This window comes from Citrus sinensis, chromosome 3 (assembly GCF_022201045.2).
Source record: "Citrus sinensis cultivar Valencia sweet orange chromosome 3, DVS_A1.0, whole genome shotgun sequence".
NCBI lineage: Eukaryota > Viridiplantae > Streptophyta > Magnoliopsida > Sapindales > Rutaceae > Citrus > Citrus sinensis.
The window spans coordinates 40,702,199-40,727,605 of NC_068558.1; the positions used below are offsets into that span (position 1 = coordinate 40,702,199).

Here is a 25,407-nt window from a genome sequence, read left to right on the forward strand (position 1 = left end):
GTTTCTCTTCCCCTTCGTTTCAGCTTCGTTAGGGCAAAATCAACAATTTCAGCTTCGTTAGGACAAAATCAACAACATTCCCAAATTGCTCTCTTTCTCCTAACTGAAATCAACAACTTCGTTTCAGCTTCGTGCCATTTGCTCTTGACTGAAATGTGATAACTTGTGTTATAACAACACATTTGAGCTTTGCGAATTGCAGTTATTTTGGGCACATTTTTAGTTGTGGATGTGATTGTATAGCTTTGGGAATTGGAGTTATTTTGGGCGCAGATTTTTGGTTCATTATTAACTGTTGTGGAAGTGATTGTATAGCTTTGTGAATTACAGTTTTTGGGCATATTTTTGGTTCATTATTAACTACTCTGGAAGTGATTGTATAGCTTTGCGAATTGGAGTTATTTTGGGGCTGTTGTGAGACGAAGAGAGAGAGAGAGAGTTAGGGCTGTTGTTGATTTTACCTCAACCAAGCTGAAACGAACGGGTGTGAGACGAAAACAAAGAGGAACTAATTTTGGCTGTAACAATTTTTCTAAAACGACGTCGTTTAGCTTGAATGAGAGGAAAAAAAAAATAGATTGAAAGCGTCGTTTGTTTATTGCTTTTAGAATTTGACCCCCGGGACAAATAGCAGAACTCTTCACTTCTGGGCCCATAAAACACAAGAGCAAAAAGTGGTCAACAGTTGACACCGCCGCCACTAGGAAAAATGGGAAGCAAGCAATAAGTGTTTTTCTCAGTTCTCACAACATAATTAAAAGCAAAAGCTGTCTAGATTCATTTTGTACAAATCAAAATGCTTTTCCCATTTTTTTGGTTCCGCGCATTGAATCGACCTAACGTATTTTCCATATGTGTTGGAAATAATTTATTTACTCCCATTTCTTACTTTTGAGTTTTCTTTTCCCATAAAAAAAAAAAAAAAGAGGGAGAGAGATGGGATAGCTCAAATGATCAAATATTTTTACCATAGAATTGTAAAATAATAACCTTATGTGAGATATTATTCACATTATAAGTGCAATTAGGTAATGTTGTCTACTTTTTTTAAAAAAAAAAATTGATCACATAGTAGATTAGTGAATTATATATGTATTTATAACTGTTATTACAATAGATCATTATACTAATATTTATAATTAGATATATAATTAGGAGCATGTTCAGATACAGATATTTACTATTACTATTATAATAGATCATTACACGTATAATTACAATTAAATATATAAGTAGGACTTATATTATTATATTAAATTTTATAAAATACATGTCCAAATAAATAATTCTCACAAATAAAAAATATCTCTGCTCCACTTGTATTTTGTAAGAAAACAAAAACTTACAAATTAATTCAATATAATTATAATTAATCGAAGGAAGTTGGGTTTACGGGGACTCAAATCCGAAATAGTTATGCTTTAACTTTAATACCACTTGGCCGGGTAGTGGTAATGCACTTTTAACAGTACATAGGGTTAGGTGTTCTTTGGTCAGATGGATTAACCATAAATAGAAACAACTTTAGATTTTGGAATTAAAAAATATATTAGGATCACATTATTGTTTCCCTATATACATGCATATCTATATATAGATATATATATATATATACTGCAAAATCCATTAAAAGCTTCCACCTTAATGACCAACCCATCGGTTTTATAATCTCTAAATGACAACTTCACTCCCTCTAGTTTCGGTTTCCATTAACGTAATAAATAAATAGGTCCTCTCTCTGGCAGTTGCAAACAACCCAGGAAGCTCTAAGGTATTGGATTTCTTTCTGTGAATGTGAGTGTTTTTTATCCCAAATTGTGGTTTCCTTTTTATGTTATTTTTGTGATTTAACAACAGATAATCTTTCGAAATGCGCATTTTTTTGCTGATTATTGTGGAAACATTGTTCCCATTTCAAGCGTATACAATTCACTGTTCGACCTTTAGATTAGATCATGGTATATTCTGGAAAAAGCATTGATTTTTGCATCAGGCAATGTAAAGCACTTGGAGGGTAATCTTTATTTTGGCATATAATGATTCTGCATTGTTATCTTTAGTGTTTCGGTTGATTCTTTGGTGAATTGATGTGTGGGTTGTTCTGTGAGAATATTTTCTTCTTTGATGAAGAGATCTTGATGGGTTGAAACCATTGAATGAATTGAATGTTTGTGTGCCTGTAGAAAAAGGGGGAAGTGAAGATATAACATTTTTGTGATGGCTACTGTTGGAAATTCGACTAATATATTTTGGCAAGAATCTCCAATTGGGAGGCTTGAAAGGCAGAAGCTTCTCAACCAAAAGGGATGTGTTGTATGGATCACGGGTCTTAGTGGATCGGGTTTGTTTACAGTGTTCTTTCCTGTTTATTCATTTAAGTTTTTGAAATTTTGGGTATGCAGAGACTCTGTCTGGTAAAAGTATTATATGTCTAACACATGTCGAGGAGCCAAATTTCTATTTGCATGCTAATCTCTGTATCTATTTCATGTTATTGAACAAAATTTAAATGAGGCAGAACTGAATGGCCAATTACATTAACTTTCTCTTTTATGTCTCATTCCTTTCTTGTTTCTAGATTTTGGTAAAATTTGCTCAATCTCTCAGGGAAAAGTACGCTAGCATTTTCGGTTAACAAGGAACTTTATTCTAGGGGAAAGCTGTCTTATATCCTTGACGGAGATAACCTTCGACATGGACTAAACAAAAATCTTGGTTTCAGTGCAGAAGATCGAACTGAGAATATACGTAGGGTTGGTAAGTGTGTTTTTGTAGATAAATTAACCTTTGGTTGGAGTTTAGGTTAGGTGAATTCAAAAGTTTAATTGTATAAAGTGATTATTTATCACCAACAAGGCATAAACTGATTTGAACTTGTATTAAGAACATATGTGTCTGTTTGCTTGTGTATAGAGGATGGAAACTTATATGGATGACTCCAATGACCTGATTGATTTTGTTGCTTGCAGATTTGTATGATTTACTGTTCCCAATGATTATGTTGAAGTCTTTGACACTGATTTGGGAAGTCTATTGATTTTAATTTTGTTCACTATTAGACTTATAATACTTCTTGCATGTCATAATTTTCTATTTCATTTTCTTTTTTCGTTTTCCCTGTAATTTAATCAATTTTAAATGCACTAGATGCCACATGCTTTGTCTGCATATTTGTCTCTGGGCATAGTCTGAAGGTACTTTTGCCAACACAAAGGCACAAAGTTGATTTAGGGAATGCCCATGGAGCGCGCTTCTAAGTGCATGCTTTTCCATATATCACAAAATTTTAACATATCAAAACTTAATGATTTCCAAAACAAATGCAGAAGAACAGTGAGAGTGAGACTAGAGTTTTGGGCTATCTTTTCTAGAGCATTAGGTGTGCCTTCTACATTGTTTGTGTGCAACTTATTTAGTTTCAGTTGATTCTTAATTATTAGTTTTCTGTTATAGGGGAAGTAGCAAAGCTTTTTGCGGATGCTGGTTTAATCTGCATTGCCAGTCTGATATCTCCATATAGAAAAGACCGGGATGCTTGCCGTGCAATGTTGCCAGATTCAAACTTTATTGAGGCAAGACTTCTTGTGGATGTCTGTTATATACATAGACTCTGATTACGTTATTTTTAGGAGGGAATACCATCTTACCAGTAGATCTGCAGGTTTTTATGAATATGCCTCTGGAATTGTGTGAGGCAAGAGATCCAAAAGGACTCTACAAACTTGCGCGGGCTGGAAAGATTAAAGGTTTGCTTTCAATTTTTTTTTTCTGCTACTATGAGAAATTAATACCGAGAACTTGCAAAAAAATATTTTCTGCTACTACGAGAAATTAATACTGAGAACTTTGTTGCTTTAAACTTTGGGTGAAGTGGAAATGAGGAATCAATTGACATCTTTTGCCAACAATGGCACAATTCTCAGATTATGACTGGTTGCACAGTTTCCTTTCCTTTATAAGATTGTGTCCGCTGCCAATAATTACTAAGGAAATTGTGATTACATGACAGGGTCTTCTACGTTGCTGCATATAAAGGAATACTATAGTGATATTTATGATTTGGTGTCTGCACCATGAAGCTTGTTATGTCATTAATTAGAGTTCATGGTAGTGCTAATCTTCCTCATCAGCTGATTGGAATTGCCAACTAGTATATTTAAAGTGATTTCTCTTGTTTTCCATAATTTCAAGATGCGTGATCAAATTGTGTGGTAAGCATAGAGAGGGCTTATTTTCCTGGTTAAATAAGTCACTCATCTGCAAGCTAATTGTTTTTCTTTTTTATCTTCCTGCTATTGTCAACACTTTGGATAAATCACAGGATCTTTAAGGTTTTTCCAGATCACCATGCCCAATGCCATTAAAGTTCCAGCTTTTGAAATTGTGCACTTCATACCAGATGTCTGCTTTTGATCAGGCATAGGAAGGTGCTATTGGGTCACCTCAAACTTTCTCATTCTTTCACTTGTCTTGCAATCATGTCATGGTTTCGATTCGTTAACTCGTCCTCAGCTGCATGCTGCCTTAAGTTTTAACTCTTAGGACTTTGCAATTGAAATTTTAGCCTGCTTCCATATATTTACACAAATTTTGATAAAGAATAAGGAACCGTGCTTTGTCTGTAGAAATTAAATACGGTGATTCTATAAACCTATGTCAATTCCTAATTATTTCATTGGTATTTTTATTATCTTTTGAGGTCTCTTCACGACTGATGGAACAGAACCTTCTTTCTATTATCCTTAGGTCCCTTACCCATTGATCATATTGTAATGCAGGTTTCACTGGGATAGATGACCCATATGAACCACCATTAAATTGCGAGGTACGTTTTGAGTTTGCTGTGTGAACTATCAAGGTCATAGGCACATGGTTTCTTCAATAAATCAATTCTCTCTCTCTCTCTGGGCCATCAATGTTACATCTGCCATGTTAGCTCAGGTATGTTGCTGCATTTGAACTGTTTTTTTTTTTTTTTGGTCCTTTTGTCCAGATAGAAATAAAGCAGAAAGATGGAGTTTGCCCTACTCCCAATGCTATGGCAGGACAAGTAGTGTCTTATATGGAGGAGGAAGGATATCTACATTTTTAGTGATCTGCTCTCTCCCAATTTTTTTTTTTTTTTTGGGGACCATCTCACATCTTTGCTAGTTCCAACCGGAAGATGCTTGAATCATCACCTCATAATCTTTTGGCTTCGTCACACGCCCATGCTATTTATTGAAGATTAGTACGCACTAAGTGAAAACTGCAGTATTCGAGAATAGTTTAAAATAGGAAATATGCCGGTGCTTCTGCTTTTTATTCGAATAACTATAGATTTCCATGTCAAGGTCTAAGGTTTGCCTGATAAATTTTGTTGTCTCAGCAAGACCTTTTCATTATTACATCAACGTAGATTCTATTTAAATTTCATATGCTTAGTTTGTTGTTACAGATCATCCAAACAAAATGCTGAAATTATAGTCAGCAAATGATTCATCACATTGTTTATGAATGTGGACAACAAGTTTATTTCCGTCAAAATTTTCATGTAGTACTCGAGTTTTTTAATGCATTTGAATGTAAAATTTTTTTAAAAAAAAAAGCAAAAAAGATTAAATATGAGTTATGAAATAGGGGTCGTGGTGCTATGTTACATCATATGTAACATGCAACAACCTTTGAGTTGTCACCTAAAATTAAAAAGTTACAGTATGTAAAACAATTGAATTGTCATGGATGACAGCCATGAGTTTGTTGTATATTACATTAATTATATAACATAATCTAACCCATGAAATATTGAATGCTTTTTTTTTTTTTTTTATATTTTGTTTGAAAATAGAGTAAGTGATTTTATTAACGAATGTACATAAATGCAAATGTTTTATAAAAATAGAAGGAAATTTTGTAACAAATGGCTTGTGATAATTTGGGGTTGTTTTGTTCCATGTACACAGTACACTTGGTGAGATTGTCCACCAATGACTATCCGTAAAAAGTTATTTGAGAATATTTTTCTAACTCTTTTTTTTTTTTTTAGTTTAATATTTTTTGAGATTTACAAAAATGGATTAAAAAAGAAGAAGAAGAATAAGCTCTTGAGTCTTGATATTAAATACTCAATTAGAAATGTTCTTTTGGAGTGCTTTTAAAAATATTACTACTATGCTTTATAACACAAAAAAATTATAAAATTGTTTTAAGATCATAAATTGCTTAGGCATTTCTTCAATTCTCGGATTATATTTCGGCAACCAAGCATTGATATTTAATCAGAAAAATTTAACAAAAAGAAGACCGAATTAACAGTTAAAAATTAAAAAATTAATAATCAATTAATACTGTAACATTAGATAGTTTTATAGTTCATTTTATCCACTCTCTATTATTATCTTACAGTTACTTTTAATATTTTTGGTAAATGAATATTTATGTAAGGGACAGTTAGTATGGCAGCGCAGCGTAGCGTAGGACTGGTTTGCCAAAGTTGAACAAATTACTATTTATTATATAAATAAACAAAAATGGCAGCAACGATTAAGATTTAAGAAAAAGGAAACGTTTTCAAATTCCCACTTGGGAACAAAACAAACAAAGACAAGAGCCAACAAAGACCAGAAAGAAAACGGATATAATTAATACGTAATATTTGTTTATTTATTCCTTCTTCTTCTTCTTCTTCTTCTTCTTCAGTTTCATATAGAAATAGAAAAAGAAAAACCGGCAGACAGCACAAAGCAGAGAAGAAATGGTGTTGAACAGCTCGGTGGTATTGACAATCGCAAACGTATCAGCGAACGTGTGCCAATACATAGCGTGTAATCCCGAGAGGTTGCCTGCTGACCAAGTCTTGCACCTCCTCTGTTGCCTCCCTCTCCGCCATTTGCGCCGCCTCGCCTTCTCTTTTTGGGCCTTCCTCTGCTACTCCGACAATATCTCCTGGTCCTCCGATCACGATTCCGACACCGACAACGACTCCGATTCCGACCGCCGCCACTCCCATTCGGATTGAGTTCTTCGTACTTTTTCTTGTCGTTTTTTTTTTTTAAATTTATATGTGTATTAAGCAAATTCTGTTTTTCTTTTTGTTTTTTTTGTGAATTCACTGAATTGAGAGATATTTGGAGAAATTTGTTTACGCCTTGATTCGTTTCATTATTATTATTATTTTGTATTTTTATTTGGTCTGTTTGTTTGTTTGTGGTTTTTTTTTTCTCTCTTTCTCCACTTTTTTTTCCCCAGAAAATTCGTGTTTTTATTTTCTATTTTGTAAATTTGGGGTTTTATTCGGTTTAGGAAGGAAATTTATAAGGGTTTCTTTGCTGAAATTGGACTATTATGTGCCAAAAAATTAAAAAAAAAAAGTGTGAACGACTTATCATACAAGTTACTTAAATATTTATGACATGTGGTACATAACAAATGACAAGTCATAGTAGACGGAATAATGATTTTCACGTAAAAAAAAAAAAAAAAAAAAAAACTTTTTTCCCCCCCGAAAATCAAGTAATCAACCTTTTTAACACATTCACTGCTATCACTCCAGAAAATCCCATGCCACGTTTCTCTTCAAATAATTTGGACCCATCTCTTTGGTGACTGCTGCCAGTGCCATTGAAGCTAACAGATAGATAACCTTCTTCAATTCTTCATCGACACTCACTTAAAAATTGTATTTATGGAAAAAAAATCATTTATAAATAGATAAATATTGAAATTTTTTGATAAATTAATAAAGAGAAAGACTTTGGTCAGAGAAAGGCAGTGTTTGGTGGGTGACGCTGGAAAAAAAAAATGAAGACTTTGGAAGCTCCTTGGACGATTTCTTTATTTTCACGCATTCATGTCGACAAAACCCCTCATTCTTCTCCAATGTTACGGTTTTGCCATTCAACAACTAGACTCTCTTCCTTCACTCCTCTCTCTTTCACCCTTCGTCGTCAGCTTCCCATGGCTTCTTTTTCAGCTCAGGTTGGTCAAAAATCAATCTTTGTTTATTCTTTATGTACATGTGATGTGTTTTTATTTATTTATTTTTGGGATTATCTGATTGTTTGTTTTGATCAGGCTGTGTCAACTGGGGATGTTAAAAGTGATGCCAATGTCTTCGAATTGATTCAAAAGCATCAGGTGATACTATTATGATTTTGTTTCCAATTATTTTTCTTTTCTGTATTTTTGCTTATTAATTCTTCATTTGATTAAAATTATATGAGAATAATTTATGAATATAAATGTTAGGATCATATTTTAGTCCTTTCCCTGTTTTATTTTTATACAAGGATAACATATGGTTGGTTCGTATATTGGAAATGGGAAAACATGAATAACGGCTGAAGTTGATGTGGGGTTGTCATTTCAGGAAGCAGCTGCCCGGCTTCCTCCACTTGAGGAAATTCGTACTGTGCTTGATCGTAGTGTTCGCGGCATGCTTTCTACTTTTTCTCAGGTTTTGGGTTCATATCTGGTTGATTATTAACAGTTCTGGACTAATTAAGTGAGAAAAACAATAGCAATAAACTTAATATGTTTGTGCTTTCTTTGGTAATGCTGGTTAGGTTTTGAAGTAAGATAGTTGTTTGCTATCAAACAATTAAATTGCCACTTTCATGGCTTATTGACCTCTTTTATTTGTGCAGAAGTATGAGGGTTATCCATCAGGATCAATGGTTGACTTTGCATGTGATGCAGATGGAACTCCAATATTAGCCGTCAGCAGCCTGGCTGTTCATACAAAGGTTTGCTGGAAATTTTGTTATCTTAACTCATAAGATTGTTCGTTCATAAAAATTTACAAACTTCAGTTTTACAGACCAGATAATTATTTAGATAGAGAAATTCAGAAATAACGCCTTTGTCTGCATGTGATTTTCTTTCGTTTACATCTCATTTAGGTTTGATAGCAATGGGTTGATGGAATCAAATTGATAGATAACTAATGGAAGATATAGTTATTAAAGTTCATGATAAGAGTTTGCTAGTTTTTCTTTGATTTGCTTTAGGATTTCTTTTTCTTGTCAAATTCCTATAATTAATTATTTCAAAATTGCTGCTATCCAGGACCTGTTAGCAAATCCAAAATGTTCATTGCTTGTAGCTAGAGATCCAGAGGATAGAACTGATTTAGTCATCACTCTGCATGGGGATGCTACTTCTGTAAGTTGTTACTTATTTCCAACTGTTGTATGGTTTCGGTCAATGATTCTGCAACTGATCATTCTTTTAGGTATGAACTTCTCCTTAATCATTTCAATCATAACAATTTCAGTTATGCTTTATCAATGAATGACACAGGTTGCTGAGAAAGATAAAGCTGCCATTCGTGCTGTCTATTTGGCTAAGCACCCGAATGCATTCTGGGTAACTTAGTTCCCTCATGTTCTCTTATCTGCTTTGTTAATCTGAGCTATGAAGTGTCACCAACTTACTTTAGTGGAAATCTAAAACTGCTCCACCATGTAAAGGTTGATTTTGGTGACTTCCAATTTATGCGCATTGAACCAAAAGCTGTCCGGTATGTGTCAGGTGTCGCAACAGCTTTATTAGGATCTGGAGGTTTGTCTCCTGTCCAGCATTTGTTTTTAAATTAAATTCGGATGGTGTTGTACACCGGGTTTTTTTCTCTAGTGCTTTGATCTTCGGGGGGGGGGGGAAGTTAGATTCTCCCTCAGTTACTTGAGATGAGATGCTGATATTTCCAGATACACTGTTACACATACTGATTTTTGTTTCTGCAGCTCTAATGAATTTGTTTGTTGGGTTGCTGCTTCCTTTCTACCACTATATTCCCTAAATTAATTCTTATTTATCTTTCCTGTGCTTTCACTTTCAGAGTTCAGCAAAGAGGAATACCAAGCAGCAAACGTTGATCCTATAGCTCAGTTTTCTAAGCCTGTTGCGGTATTGCCTACTTGTTTGCTATTTATTATTGTTCTATCATTACTTCTGCAGTTTCTATCTTCTAATTGAATTACTATCTCTTGGCAGTCTCACATGAACAGAGATCATGCTGAAGATACAAGAATCATCGTGCAACACTCTACATCGATTCCGGTAATCTAGAATTATATGGTTAACACTGTCTTTCTGTATAATCGTTATTATATGATCAGATTGGCACTGGTTGAGAAGGAAACTGATAGGATTAAGCCCTTATTGCTTGTAGTCAGTATTTTGCATACCAGTACCAAATGAATGGTTTGATAAATAATTGAAGAAGTTTCAGTTGCTTGGTTATGAATGATTTATCAAAGATTGGTTCAGTTTCTCCGTCGTGATTACCAAAGAGAGATTGATAGGCTTAGTAAAAAATGACATTTTTCAGGTGGCTTCTGCTTACATGCTGGATTTGGATAGTCTTGGATTCAATGTTAAGGTACTGCTAACTGTCTTAAGTGGGCCGCGTCCTCAAGTGATTGATCTTCTTTTAGATTTTGTTGGTTGGCTTAGAACATAATGACTTTGCATTACTATCAAGCCACCTTCCAGAACAGGTTTTCTTGATGCTTCTCTGTTGAGTATCATTTTCATAAATTCTCTCTCTCCCTTTCTTTTTAAATTATTTTGACTTTCATTTCTTTTAGGCTGGTTATCAAGGAAATACTTTCAAGCTCCGAATTCCTTTCCCTAGACGTGCTGAAGATAGAAAGTAAGAAATCTTATGCTGGGATTTCTCATCTTGCACAAATATTTACTGTTCTTGACATATCAAAAGGGGAAAAATGCTTCTTTGATCCTTATATGTGGTTGCAGTTTCGTTTAGCTTTTCTAACCCAAACTTATGCTCACCATGCTTAATGACTTTATTATGACACTAGAAAACTGATAAGTGAGAGATAAGACTGCAGGTAATGTTTCAGACGGTTGGACAAATTGCTGAAATTGATATGTAATATTGTAAATCAATAGTATATGCTGATTGCATGCAAGGAATAATATATGTATATATTTATGCCGGTGTCTTTCTCTTTCATCTTATACTTGGATATATACTCAGATATCATATCCTGCAATAGAGTTGCTGAAAATGCTTGAGAATAAAATGGTTGACACCTCCTTGAACTGTCTGGTGAATTACTTGATTTTCTTTGACTATAGAATCATTCTTGAACATGAGTTGGAACTCTAGGTTGGAACTTTCTGGCTTATCTTATAGTTGGAATATTCATTTGGATCTTTCAATGCTTTTCCTAAAGAAAACATGCAAAAGAATGGGACAAATCTATGCTGCATATCATGTTTGATGGCATTCAATTCTTTTTTCTGCCCATTATTGTCTTTCTGTTGTTGTTCTGTTAAGTTGCATTTTCTTGTATTGCTTAGGGATGTGAAGACCCTCATAGTGGAAATGCTTCAAGCTGCTAATTCCCATAACTGATCCCACAGAGTTATAAGAACGAAGAGGTATCAATATCCAAATCTTTTGGTGATACTGTCTATTTCTTCAACCATAAATTATTTCAGCTTTGCAAGATTTTCGTTGTTCCTCCAAGGCATACAAACTTTGATTTGTCACTGTCAACATCAAGACTTTAACTGAATGGCATGCCTTTGAACAAGTCATGTCCTCAAATTGGGCATTCTAGCAGAATGTTATTATGATGTTTGAAGAAAGTGCAGGGATCTATTCTGGCATATTTTATATATATTTGCAAATTGATCTGCATTTGTAGCACGTGAAGCTGAAGCAAATCATATGCAAAGATTTCGAATTACTTTTTATCTTCATCTACTTACAATTTTATGAATTCATCCTAACGTCCAACCCCTCAATTGTATTATCATGTACATGTATGTGCCAATAGGATTATCATTTATTAACTTGCCTTCATTGTGACCTTCCTTGGGGGTTGTTGTCTTCGTTGGCTGTGCAGGTTCCTGAATCACATCACAATCACTGTTTGGTGGATACCCACAGATTGAGTTTATGAGTGCAGCGAATAAAGATAAACTGCTTAAGAAAGACATTTAGACATACTTTGGCCACAATCATGTATAGCAAGAATTATTTTTTTATAAATCATATGTGATAGTTTCTAAATGGTCTTCCCTCCCCCCCCCCTCCCCCCGGCCCGTTTTTGCGCGATGCGTTATTGTAAAAATGAATTGTTCTGAGAACTCAATGAAGTTGAGAAAAGGAGTGGCCCACGTTGCCTTCGATGAGATAGGGATAAGCTTTGCAATTGATATATATAGTATGATATGATTTGGTATTGACTAAAAAAGGATAAGATAATTGAATTCTATTGGGTTAGATATGGAAAAGACAATCAAAGACACAAAAATTATCAAACAATCATTAGTGGAGTTTTGATGCTGATGACAGTGCCACTTCATATGTTACGGAGGAATTAACTATGGTGTAACTGTGCTACTATACTATAATTATTTCCAATCATTAAATAGAGTTATTAGATTTAAAAGTGAGAGATTAAGTAACTGTGTTATGATACCACAGTTACACCAGATCCATGTTCTGGAATTCACGCATTCAGATTTAAAATATAATAATGATATTTCGTGTTGGATGGAAGATATGATTTCACACAAATGCACTCCTAAAACTGAGCTACTTTTATTGGTATGCAGTAGTCGAGCCAGATTTTGATAATTTTGGTAGGCCTACAAGAAGCAATGGCATGCCCAGATTACCAATAGAATTTGATCCGAGCACATGCTACATAATCTTTACCATATTGGGTGCATGCCAGAGGAATCATAAGAGCCGTCATGTCAGAATCCAAAATCACTTTGATTTTTGTACATGAAAACACAAATAAACATGGAAACACCTCGAGAGAAATGAGTGAGAGACAACATCAAAGGGGCAAACAACAATAACTATAGTTTCTATGAGAACGCTGGATGGAAACATTATATATTTTTAATTTTAATTTTTTTTTACTCATTGATAAAAATGAAATACTACCTATACAACAGAACCAGAAGAGAGGCTATTGTTGATTTTCTGCTCTTTTATATTCCCTCAACAAGCACTAACAAACCACTCAATTACAACAAATTTCCCCCCCAAAAAAAAAAAAATTCAGAAGAAAGTGTTTCTGCTGCTACATCACATCTTTCATTCTGAATCACTTTCCATGCTTCCCATGGCCTTTAATCCTCTTGGTCTCTGCATTATTTGGTAACAGAGAAAACAGAAACACAACCGATTTACTCATCTCTTCCCAGGAAAAGAGAAACCAAAAATAAGAAGAAATTGATCAACTAAAACTAATAATGTTACCTTCTTAGAGCTTTTCTTCTCCCTAACTTCATATCTCTCTTGGCACATATCAGTCAACCAAGCCCCAGGACTCACCAACTGCCGCCACCAACCAAAACAAAATAAGTAAAAAAATTTATAAAAAAGCAAACAAACCCAGTAAACAAATCCAATTTTTGTTGTTAATTTTTCAATCAACAAAGGTCATAAATCTTTGTTTGCATAACTTACAAGTAAACTTCTTTGAATTATCTTGGCTCTCTTTTTAGGCCTTTGAGGAGGCTTGCAACCTTTCATGGCCAAAAAATCTTCCTCTTTCTCTTTGTTTGACAAAGCAATGTAAAGCTTTGGCCAAACGGCCAATTTTTTATCCTCTCCATTTTTGGCATCCACCGAAACCTTGCCATTGCCATTCTCATCCACTAGACAACTAGCCGATCCTCTTGTGGTGTAATATCTGTCTTCCTTCTCGGGGGAGGATGATTTCCTGTTCTCGTTTGAACCTGAACGCAGAATCGTGCCCTCAGAATTTCTGTAACCAAACATAAGAACAATTAAACTTCCATTTATTGAATCATCCATCAGTCACTGTTAAAATCAAAAACTCAACCCCATATCAGAACTCTTACACATCAACATCCTCATTTACTTTTCACTTTTCCTTTAATTTTCTGCTATATCTTTCTCAGAAACCAAACAGAAATAACAAGAAAAGCTCCAATCTCACTTTCTCTAAATCGTTAATTCTTATGGGAAAACCAAACAAAAATCCTCCAGCGAACAGAGCCTCACAACAACCAAAATTAGCTCTTTCAATTCTCAAAAACCCAAAAAAGAAAAAAAGAATCAAATTCTCTGCTTAACAACCAAACAAAATGATGACCAAAAAAACAAAAAAAAAAGCTTTCAAAAAAATTCATGAAATTTCTGGGGCCAAATTCTTAGAATCAAAACAACAAATCCACACTTGAAATTCTTTTTTAAGCAAAAAAAAATAAAAAATAAAAAATTTTAAAAAATTTACAAATCATCACACCTAGTGAAACGAGTGGAGGTATCTTTGTCAGAAGCAGCGGTGACCAAACATCGATCGATACGAGAAGTCATTTTCCGGCGAATGACAGCACCGTTGGATTTCTGAGAGAGCTGCTTTTGTGGATCCTTGACTCTCACGCATCTAAGTCTCTTCTTGTTCCCCCACTGTAAGAAAAATTCTGGCTCCATTGATATTGACGTTGACGTTGATGTTGATGATAATTTACAAGCTCTTTGATTCTTCTCTTCCTTCTCCATTCCTACAGCCAAAAAACCACAAAAACCCAGAAAAATTTCAGCTTGTTTATACATCAAGTTGGGTTTCCAAAACAGACCCAGAAGAGGAAAATCAAGGAAAAGAACAAATTTTTGGCTAATTCAGCCGTTTTGTCAGCAAATCCAATGTATTTTTTCTAGATTAAAAACCCAGAAGTGAGGGAGGGAAAACAAAAACAAAATAGATGCGGTGAACTGAAAAGATGGAATTTTTCTTTGGCTAATTCAGTGAGTCTTCTTCTTTCGGAAAAAAATGACAGGAAAGAATGTTTAGCTTTCTTCAAATCAAAAGCTTTTCTTCATGAACTCAAAAAACCCAGAAGTGAAAATCAAATCAAATCAAGAAGATAGTAAAATTGAAGATGAAGAACACAAAAAAGATGGATTCTCCAATCTGGGTGTTTTTTTTTCCCCTTTTGTTGATTGGTGCAATTCAGAGGAGTCAGAAAACGTAAAATTTAGAGAGAAAATCAAAACTGAAGCTGATGAATTCGTTCACCAGACAAAATAAAATAACAAAGGAATCACAGATGATTGTATCAAATATCATCAAGATCTAGAGCTTGAACATGCAAAAAAATCAGTACAAATCTTCTTTCTCTCTAAAGCTAATCTGTCTCAGAGAGAGAAAGAAAGAAAGAAAGAGTAGCATAAGAAATACAATACATACATGTTATAGAATAGAAGATGTAAAGCTTCTCATGATAATTCCACAAACAACAACAACAACTTGTTTATATCAACTGCTGGTTTTGTTTCTGTATGAACAATCTTGCTTTAAATGAGAAAAGAATATCAATCTTTAAGGACTTTTGGAGAAGATGATTTTTAGGCTCTCTTTGATTATCACTCTCTTTCTCTCTCTCCCCCTCCCTCTCTCTTTCAAAAGCTTTATTGTGAAATTTCTTCTGCTTTCTATCTTCTTCTTCGTCCTCCATTTTTTTTCTCTATTTATCGCCGTTGGTAGCAACTAGCAAATAAGTTATAAAAATAACTTACATTTTATCTTTACCGTTGGATTCATTATGTACGGTTGATGAGGCTTCGGTCCAAGAGAACTACGGAGGGAATGAGTAATAATTTGGGCCTCAGTTTGGGCTTTGCTTCTGCATTAACTTTGGGAATGGCCCTAGCATTTGTTCATTCCAGGGATGGCGGATTGGATTTGATCCAAGATTCAGGTGATTTAAATCCAATCGAATTGGATTTGGGTCAGTTTAAAATGAATTTGGATCGAATTTAGATATTGATGTGAGGATCTAAGACGAATCTGAAACAGATTTAGATCTATCTTAATATCTAAATTCATATACATATCCACTCATCTTTTAATTTTATTTTATTTTAAAAGTCTCATAACAATTATAGAATTATAATGATAATAAATTTTATTCATAGCATATTAGTGGTATTTACCATACATTTAAACTCTTAAAACTTAAAGGTTAGTTTTGTAAATTTAAAGGTCAACCAGCCCCAAAGCATGTACATGAAATATTCAAATTGCAAGCCAAGTAATACAACTTGGCAATTTATTTTACTATATTGGCCAAATAATTTCTAAGGAATATAGTTATTCGTATATTTAGTCAAATATGGCCATAATAAAATACTGAAAATAAATTATATTTTATTTATATGTCATTATCTAATGTTGTAAGAATGAGGGTGGGTGTGTGTGGATATTAGAATGATGAAGGAAACAATAGAATATTAGATTGATCTTACTCCTGCAATTACTTTGAAGAATATTTTATTACCTTTTTTTTTTTGTTTTGGTGTAAAAGTATAAACTACAATATTTATTATATTTTGAGATAAATTATATAATTTATTTGTTATCAAAACATTTTAGCCTTCAATTTTCATTCTAAAAAATTATTACTTTTTTATTGTTGAGTTTTAGAATTCATGACGAATCTAAAGTATATTTGGATTTTAATTTTTTTTTGGATTTAGAGCATATATAAATATTTATTTCTTTTTTGGATCTGGATATGGAGCGAAAAATTTAGATGGACGGATCTAGAGCAGATACGGATCTTGATTTTTATTATGGATATGGATCTGGAGCAGAGTGGATCCAACCCATATCTGTCTCATTGCCATCCCTAGTTCATTCTAGCCTGGTTGACTATCTCAATATTTTCATACGAATTAGCTGAAAAACACTTTTAAAATGAAAAAAAAAATAAAGCTGGCTTAAAAATATACAAAAAAATGGAGTCCTTTTGGCAAGAAGTGAATTGTTTCATGTAAAAAGTCTAAGCTTAATCTAATCTACGTAAACTTTAGCGTTATAAATTTATTATCAATTGACTTTTTAATATAATTAATATGACTAAAGCCTTGTTTTTCATTAAGATTAAATAGTTGTAATTTAAAAACTACAGCACTAAAATATTTGGTAAACACTAATTGCTGTAATCTGTAAGGTAAATTTATTAAACTTTATACTTGTATAATAAAAAAATATTACTAATTTACTAAAATTATTATTTTAAAATTATATTTTTTTACATATTATTAATTTTTATTTTATAAATATATTTTTTTAACATCTCAATTTGTCATGATTGAGGTCAAGGTCGGAGTAATTTTTTCTTTCCCTCCTCCCTTTAAGAAGCATAGTAAGTGGCTGGACTTTAATGTGCTCTACTTTTTCTGTATAAACATGTAAATATCATATATCAAGTCAGATTTTGACATAACATATTTGGTGAACAAGTAAATTAATTTTTTAATTATTGTTTTCTTACATTTGGGCTTAGTTGTGATAGAGCTGATAAAATTTGACATGATTTTAATTATTTGACATTATATAAATAAATGAGTATATGTCATTAAATTTTAACGATTATTAAAAGAATTAGGTCTGGGTCGATACTTCTTTTCATTTTAGATTATGGTTAAAATTCTTTACCTATTTATCTAATTAATAACCGATTATATTTTGTATCATAAATCAATTCGCAAGCTCTTATTATCAAAACTCAAATATTGGATATAGTTCTCTTTTCTTCCTTTTTGGGGGAGGAAGGGGGGGGGGGTTGTTGAGGGGGAGGGGAGGGGTGGGGGAGGGGGGGGGAGTGGCGAGATGAACATGTATGTGGTGTTTCGTTTACAAAATTCTATATAGATTTAGAATTTCAACAATATGAATGTGTAAAATATTAGTATACACACACACACACATATATATATATATTAGAACTTCAATAATGTAAATATGTAATATTTTAGTAAATACATGTGTGTGTAGATGTTTGATGTAAATCTTAATAAATATATAAATGTTAAGCAAGTTATTGGATAATTTGTTTATTTTTCGTGTTGGATTATGATTTTAATATCTTGACAATATTGTTAAATAAGTCATACTTGTATCAATTTAAATTTAATACTAACTCTTAACACGATTAGATGATGACCTGATGATCCATTTTGAGAACTCGGAGCATGCTAAATCTATGAATCTGTTTCTTTTGTCAAAATAAATAAATAGATACGTTTATCTAAGAGAAAACTCAGTAAATATATAGTTACAAACTCTTGTACAAATTTTAATATACAAAATGATGTGACATGATTTAATTAGTTTGATTAAATACTTTATAGTTCACATGATTTATTTTTATTATTTTATATTTTTATTTAACCAATAAATAAATATTAAATTAATTTATACAAAATAAAATTTGTATAAAAATTTGGTGCTATACGATCACTCATTATCTAGCGGAAAGAATTGTTAACGAGGGCAGACAAAAACAGGCCCACACAAGACGACGACACACTTGTTTTGGAAAACAACAAAGAACTTCCATCACTTCTTGAGTTGCACATTTTTCACAAAAGCCTCTCAGCTTCCATCACTTCTTGAGTTGTACACTTTTTCACGAACATGTGATATTCAATTTTTTTTCCGCCCCACTCAATTTACAATTACATCAACAAAACCATAAATAGGTTTTGTCTTCTTGCAATCTTTGGTAATATATAAAAACTATTCCAATCTGATTATGACCTATTAATTGTTGCCCAAATATGTTATTTACCGCGCATGAGAAAACCTTGCCCGACAATTTATATATATATATATATATATATATATATATATATATATATATATATATATATATACAACTTATTTAAAGTTACCATTGACAAAATCATCTCATTTTTCAACATATTTTAAAAAGAAGAGAAGTAATAGCTTTTTAAAATTTGATTATGAGTTTTAAACTTTATGTGGTGTGTGTGTATCTAAAATTATCCTAATTTAATTAAGAAATAAAATCACTAAATTTAAAGAGATTATTTTATTATCAATTATATTGGGACAACAAAATAAAAATATTTATTTTGCTTATCAATAATTATACACACACAATAAAAAAAAAAGTATATACATGTGTTTGTAAGTGTTTAAACAAACTTTTATTTAATAGTATGTCTATTTAAGTAATCTGCACTCATAAAGTTGTTTAATAGTAAAATTTACTTTTAAATACATATAAATCATTTTTAAAACTCTAACACTTTTAAAAATAAAATTTATTAAATATTTAACCTTTTTTTTTTTTTTACCATTGATCATTTATGTATCATAACTAATATTTAACTGATTCTCTTTAATATGAATAGGGATTAATTTCGCGCCACCCCTACTCAAATTAAAAGTTCTTAAACTAAAATGTTAGGTGTGAATTTTCAGTATACATGAAAAGTCATTTGGGTAAAAGGGGGACCCCCACACATATGGGTAAAGAACCGTTTAAAATATCATATCATTATTCAAGACAAAATGATTTTGAATGTTTGAACTAAAAAGTAGAGCATGCCATACAAATTGTTCCATATCATCAGAATTGACCGTTATACAGGAATGGATTGAATAAAAGGATTTTTTTTTTTAATAGATTACAGCAAGCCCAAATTAGCAAACGGCTCTTGTTCAATAAGGTATGATTTCAACTCAATATTGAGATGATATTTTTTATAATATTTTAGAAATATACAATTGATAATTATTAAATAATAATATAAAATTAATTAAATTTCAATCATACACTTCTATATATATATACACACGTTAGGTCAGTTTAGTATTAGATTTAAATTCAGTGAGTTAATGAGCGGCATCTCAAATATGGTGTCGTCACCAAAAATACAAACAATGTATTATAATTACTCGTAAAGAATTAAGACATTCAAATCCATTGAGGTTGGAATTTAGCGGCAAGAAAAGCAACCGAAGCTCAAACTTATTATACCTCGAAATTCTTAGTAGAAAAAATAAATAAATAAATTACAGAAAATTGATAGGAAAAGGAAAAATCTAAGAAATAAATTCTGAGTGGTCTTGAAAACGAAATTTTGTAATTCTTTGTTACGAACACATTCTCGTGAGCTGTGAACAAATTGTCCTCTTGTAAAAATTTAGGTGGGTTTTTTTTTTTTAATATTGTTATACAGGACTGTAGGTATTACAATTAATATTTATAAACAGATTTTACAATTGGGACCTTTTTCGTGGCATGTACTCCTCTGAAGCGCTGTCCAAATTCTTCAAACCCTCTCAAATATTCGAGAGTTGTCCACTCCACTCACATTTCGTGAGGAATAGACTAGCTCCACTCAATTATTTGATAATTGAGGGGGGATTGTAAATAAGCCCCATAAATACTTTTATGGAGGCTCGAACCCTTACACTCATTATTGTAAGTGCAATGATTCTCCCATTGGACCAAATTTAGGTGGGTTTAGATCGACGTTGTGAGTATGCGGTTGAAATTTAGGTTTAATTCCTGACATGAGAGACTTTTATAATATAATCCCAATTTCACCCACATTGAAACAAATAATAATAATAATAATAATAATTGATTAATTGAAAACTCTTGTTAAATTTTATGTGGAAAATGATGCCTTTTGGGTAAAGTAGGAAAAAAAAAAGAATTGTCTTAAAAAATCATGTTAAATGGGCGCATTTAGAGACTCTAGGCAACTCAATAGCTCACCCCCTTCATATTTTCATAAAAACTAATTAAAATTTTTCGGATATCGTGACCCAATAATGGAAAATATAAATTAAATTTTCTTTTTAAATACAGATTTATGTTAAGGATAGCAATGTATCGGATCTAACCCAAGATCCATGTGATCCAAATCCAATTGGATCGGATTTGGGTCGGATTAAAATAAATTTGGATCGGATTTGGATATCGATGGGTGGATCTAAGGCGGATCTAGAGCAAATTTGGATTTATCTTAATATCTAGATCCAAATCCATATCCACTCACCATTTAATGTAATTTTATTTTTAAAAACTCTTAACAATTATGTAATTATAAATGATGATAAAATTTATAAATGATGATAAAATTTATTCATTAACATGTATTTAAGAATCTTAAAACTTAAAGGTACTTAATTGATAATAAGACAAAAATTTATCAAGTGTAAAATAAAATTAGGATAGCTTGGCCTAATTTTTTTTAAGTTTTTCACTCTACAATTTAGTCTCTTTTTTCCTCTTTAGTCTACTCTCACTTCTCCACTTCATTTGAATGCTTGGATCAGTTCTTTAATTGTTAGAAAAATCCATAGACTTGAGTTTATTTTTCTATCATTTTCTCATAATCTTATTTATTTTGTATAATCACTAATCAATGGTAGCTATCAACTATAAATAATTATATTAATCATATATTTAGTTAAATATGATCATAATAAAAATAATAAAGCACTGAATATAATAAATCATTTTTAACTTATATGTTATTATTTAATGATATAGGAATGATGATGGTGTGCGGTGGATATCAAGATGATAAATGAGACATTATAATATTATAATAATCTTATTCTTGTAATTACTTTTGATCGATATTTTATTATCTTTCTTATTTATTTATTTTGGTGTAAAAGTAGAAGCTACAATACTTATTAGATTTTTTATACAAATTATATAATTTAATTGTTACCAATGCATTTTAGTCTTAAATTTTCTTTCTAAAAAAATATTGATCTCTTATTATTGAGATTTATATTTCATGATGGATCTAGAGCAGATTTGAATTTTAATTTTTCTTTTTGGATTTGAAGTAGATATAAATCTTTATTTTTTATTTTGGATCTAGATATGAAGCGAAAAATATAGATTCATAACGAATCTGGAGCAGATATAAATCTTAATTTTTATTACAAATTTAAATCTGGAGCAATATAAAACCAATCCATATATGCTCCATTGTCATCCCTAATTTAAGTTCATTAAAAGGCCGAAAACATCCTTTATCTCACCAAAATCATAGCCCCAGAACAAACTTTATTTTGAGGTCACAAGCGTCTGTACATGGAATTTTGTTATTTTTGTATTGATTGCCCAAGAAAATATAAAGCATCATTCGTTGCAAGGGATCGTGGGACCCTTATGAAAGACGCCATAAACATAACAAAAGTCCAATTGCGAACAGCTGTAAGGCAACAGCATCCACAACCCAACAGCCTAATAGGACACCGTGTGCCACTAACTCTTGGGTTGTTTGGGTAACCTCCAAATTTTGTTCAAAAAATCATATCACTTTTAGTTCAAAATTTTATACTTCTCTTATTGTTGTTCTACACATTCCCCTTGGTGGGATAATACCTTTATCTGTTTTAATTAAAATTTATATCAAAATATACACAACATTTATTATTCGTAGAAAAAAAAATTTAGGTGGTGCTTTTTTAAAAAAAAAAATTGGTTTAAATTCTAAATGAATTTGAATTGAATAAGTCTGAATATAAATATCTAAAAAATATATTTGTTTTTTTTTTAGCTGACTTATCACTTATATGAGGCAGATACATCTTATTCAGTTATTCTCACTATATCCATTATTTTAAATTTTGACACGCATACATATATTTTTAATTTCTACTGATCTTATTGAAAATGTCCCGCCTAAATTAAACCATGATGTATGAAACACTTACTAAAGTTTAATTCCATTAACAATATAGTAATCTTGTGGCATTTGTTAATGATTATAATCATCTTTTACAACCAAAAAGGGAAGCCATATGATGCATGTGGTATCGGAATAGGAGCATCAAACTATGGAGCCAGCCTAGCCTAGGCTTAACCACTAGTTATCATTTTGTCATCCTCAAACAACTAATATAAATAAGGCCTGAAATAGCCAGCTTCTGATACTCTCAACACAATCTCTCTCAATTTTTATCGCTTTTGCATACACAAAATTAAAAAGCTTTTTCATCAAAAAATTTAAAACAGATGGAGGCAATGAAGATGAGATTATTTATCGCAGTGGCGATTGTGCTAACGGCCGTGTCAGCAGCCCAAAGAGTTGCGGCTGCTGCTGATGCCCCAGCTCCTGCTCCTACTTCCGGCGCCACCACTGTCGTGGTGCCCACCATTTTTGCTTCACTTGCAGCTCTTGCGTTTGGCCTCTTTTTCTGAATTATGTTTTATTTTCACTGTGATTATGTAGAGTTCGCCATTTGCCTGAGGCTTCTTGCATGCTTAGGGGTTTTAATTCTTTTTAATTCGAGCATTATTGGTTGGCTTCACAGATTCATTTCGTTGTCGTTAGTTTCATTTATCATATTGTATTGGAGATGAGAGCTAATGAATAATATTATCTGTTTGGTCATCGATTATTTCAATTGACATTTTTCTGTGTTGGATTCTGTTTCTCTAAATCAGTGAAATAGTTCAATTATTAATTTTTTTCCCCTTCAGACAAAAAAAAAAAAAAAGACTCAAATTGTAAATTTACAACAACGAACTAACATCAACTACTTGTAATTACTGGGTTAAATTAGCAAATAACATTTAGAACCCTAAATCTGTTGTGCATTTTTCACAACTCTTGATTATCTTACAGAATCTGTTATATTTGTGTTTGAATTGTGCTTATATGAATATCAAATTTTCCATTTAGTTTATGAAATTGTTGCCTAAATACGCATCTCTGTTAAATTAGCCAATTTAACAATTTTTTTTTTCTTCAAAAGATTGGAAGTAACTAGAACTTTACATTACATTAGATCAGTTCAGTGAGATCCAACACATTAAAGATTCTTTGTGCAATGTTTTTTTATCTCAATTTTTAGTTGGTTCTTTAAATTTTCATTTTATTAAAATTAGTTTGATTTTTTTCTTTTTAAAGGTAAAGTTTGCACATAGCCTAAATACAAATTTTTAACAGTTTTACCTTTTTTTTTATAAAAAAAATATTAAACACTACGGAAATAACGAAGAAGTTTCCATCAACGAAACGAATCTTTCAATTTCGATTAATGGTGGACAAAAAAAAAAAGAAAAGAAAGCCAATAAAAATGTGCGACGTCAGACTCAGGCAAAGCCCACTAAACCCTAGAAGGCTGAAACGAGGGCATTCTAGAAAAATGAACTCAGTCATCTCTATATAACTGAACTGGGTGAGGGGGATAAAACCCTAACCCTAACTTTGGTTGTAGTATCCACCGCCTTCGATTGAGTACCTGCCTGCACTTTTTGATTAATTTTTTTTTTTTGTCAATTTGATAGAAACCTATTTCGCCTCTTTGAGTAGCCGTATGAATGTATGAATGCATACATAAATTTCATATTTGGTTTAGTTAGGAGGCACAGATTGAATCAAAAGGCCTTTTGAGGGGAATCTTTGATTTCTTTTATCAATTCTCCCCCAAGCAGCCTCTTACACTTTCAATTTTTTTTTTCTAATTAATTAAAAAAAATGGATCTTTAATGCCTCAGAATAACCAGAAGGTTAAATTTTTAACCACACCGTTTGGTTCAGACAGAGGCTTATAGCAAAACCCCGCAGCACAAAGGTATTAATAAATCTTCCCATTTCTTGTTATTTGGGATTTTCTCCTTATAGCTTCGGATATTTATTTTATTTTATTTTTCAATTTTGTTTGAAACCCTTTTTTCCTTTTGCTTTACATTGTTTAGTTGAATTTATGTTTCATACTCTGCGAAGTGTCAGTGATTTTATCTTGTAGATGGTCTTGTAGATGTCGAGAGTAGCCTCTCGAAAGATCGAATGGTGATGATGGAGGTGTCATTTGGTCCCGACAGAGGCTCAGAACAGGAGGGGTCTCCTCCTGACCCTGTTTGAGGGATACGAATGAGTTGCATCTGTTCCTTTCCTATGGAAGGCTATCGGACATTTTACATCTTTAGGCTCCATTAGTTAAAGAGTAGATTTCAGTGATAATGTATATAATTTGATAGCTTCACTTTGCATTAAAGTGTCTTTACATTTGAATGTAATTTACTTGCAAAATGTGTTATTTTAGAGTTTCTACCATTGGCCTTCCATTTGGACTGTTCATGGATGTGTAAAACTAGTTGTTAGGAGTGAGAAATTTGCCAATTATTAATACCTATTCCATGTGTCATGTAGTAGTTGATGTTGATGGTCTATTTTCCTATACGGATTAGGAGACTTTTTGAATCTGAATTATTCACTTGAGCTCTTTTGTTTTGGAGCCCTGCGCAGCAGCTGGGCTGTGATAGGCTAGCTGCAAAAAAAGAATCGTCACACAGAAACTGAAACTCTTGCAGCTGGGCTGGTGCAGCCCTTCTGCTTGGCAATGCTGCCAAATGTAGCTAGAGCACTTGGCATTGACTAAAGAAAGACTACTAAACTTACAATATAAGGCTTTGTCTGTTACGGTGGTGTGATATGTTCTGAAGTCAAAGTTTATGTGCAAACAGGAAGTAGCTAAATATTTATAATGTAGATAAGAGGAAGCATAAATAGTTGAGTGGAGTTTGCTGAAATTAGATGAGTAGTTATGAGAAATAACTACAGGAAGTTAAAGTTCTTCCACTTTGTTTCTCTAATTTTACTTAATT

The 25,407-nt window shown here is 32.3% G+C and overlaps 4 protein-coding genes and 2 non-coding genes across 9 annotated transcripts; 5 read left to right on the plus strand and 1 right to left on the minus strand.

Annotated features, from left to right (window-relative positions):
- The first annotated feature begins 1,584 nt into the window (after positions 1 to 1,584).
- Positions 1,585 to 5,434, plus strand: LOC102621014 (adenylyl-sulfate kinase 3). Of its 2 annotated transcripts, none has more exons than XM_006479049.4 (7): positions 1,585 to 1,794; positions 2,184 to 2,341; positions 2,608 to 2,757; positions 3,454 to 3,572; positions 3,662 to 3,746; positions 4,779 to 4,825; positions 4,994 to 5,434. In XM_006479049.4, exons 2-7 carry the CDS (start codon positions 2,218 to 2,220, stop codon positions 5,090 to 5,092), a joined length of 624 nt encoding a protein of 207 aa, XP_006479112.2. In that variant the 5' UTR covers positions 1,585 to 1,794; positions 2,184 to 2,217; the 3' UTR covers positions 5,093 to 5,434. The 2 variants fall into 2 exon arrangements, with proteins under 2 accessions (XP_006479112.2, XP_006479111.2); XM_006479048.4 differs by having other exon boundaries at positions 1,590 to 1,771.
- Positions 5,435 to 7,492: 2,058 nt separating this feature from the next.
- LOC102621869 (glutamyl-tRNA reductase-binding protein, chloroplastic) lies at positions 7,493 to 12,147 on the plus strand. 3 transcript variants are annotated; one of them, XM_052436653.1, is made up of 14 exons: positions 7,502 to 7,614; positions 7,739 to 7,956; positions 8,053 to 8,115; positions 8,348 to 8,434; positions 8,625 to 8,723; positions 9,046 to 9,141; positions 9,280 to 9,345; positions 9,450 to 9,540; positions 9,818 to 9,885; positions 9,973 to 10,038; positions 10,310 to 10,360; positions 10,569 to 10,633; positions 11,308 to 11,410; positions 11,859 to 12,147. In XM_052436653.1, exons 2-13 carry the CDS (start codon positions 7,780 to 7,782, stop codon positions 11,360 to 11,362), a joined length of 984 nt encoding a protein of 327 aa, XP_052292613.1. In that variant the 5' UTR covers positions 7,502 to 7,614; positions 7,739 to 7,779; the 3' UTR covers positions 11,363 to 11,410; positions 11,859 to 12,147. The 3 variants fall into 3 exon arrangements, 2 of the variants coding, with proteins under 2 accessions (XP_006479116.2, XP_052292613.1); XM_006479053.4 differs by having other exon boundaries at positions 7,497 to 7,956; positions 11,308 to 11,388; XR_003065390.2 differs by lacking the exon at positions 11,859 to 12,147 and having other exon boundaries at positions 7,493 to 7,956; positions 10,310 to 10,478; positions 11,308 to 11,699.
- A 663-nt stretch (positions 12,148 to 12,810) lies between these two features.
- On the minus strand, positions 12,811 to 15,464 carry LOC102622575 (uncharacterized). The gene is made up of 5 exons (XM_006479055.4): positions 15,192 to 15,464; positions 14,247 to 14,505; positions 13,442 to 13,742; positions 13,232 to 13,309; positions 12,811 to 13,117 (listed from the first exon to the last, which is right to left on the minus strand). Exons 2-5 carry the CDS (start codon positions 14,501 to 14,503, stop codon positions 13,067 to 13,069), a joined length of 687 nt encoding a protein of 228 aa, XP_006479118.1. The 5' UTR covers positions 14,504 to 14,505; positions 15,192 to 15,464; the 3' UTR covers positions 12,811 to 13,066.
- A 7,219-nt stretch (positions 15,465 to 22,683) lies between these two features.
- Positions 22,684 to 23,188, plus strand: LOC102622865 (arabinogalactan protein 13-like). Its single transcript, XM_006479056.4, has one exon. The coding sequence runs from the start codon at positions 22,810 to 22,812 to the stop codon at positions 22,993 to 22,995; it is 186 nt and encodes a 61-aa protein (XP_006479119.2). The 5' UTR covers positions 22,684 to 22,809; the 3' UTR covers positions 22,996 to 23,188.
- A 959-nt stretch (positions 23,189 to 24,147) lies between these two features.
- On the plus strand, positions 24,148 to 24,246 carry LOC112498444 (small nucleolar RNA U19). The gene has a single exon (XR_003065760.2). It is a non-coding gene; the product is annotated as a small nucleolar RNA U19 (small nucleolar RNA).
- A 41-nt stretch (positions 24,247 to 24,287) lies between these two features.
- Positions 24,288 to 24,436, plus strand: LOC112498450 (small nucleolar RNA snoR138). The gene has a single exon (XR_003065765.2). It is a non-coding gene; the product is annotated as a small nucleolar RNA snoR138 (small nucleolar RNA).
- The last annotated feature ends 971 nt before the right edge of the window (positions 24,437 to 25,407 follow it).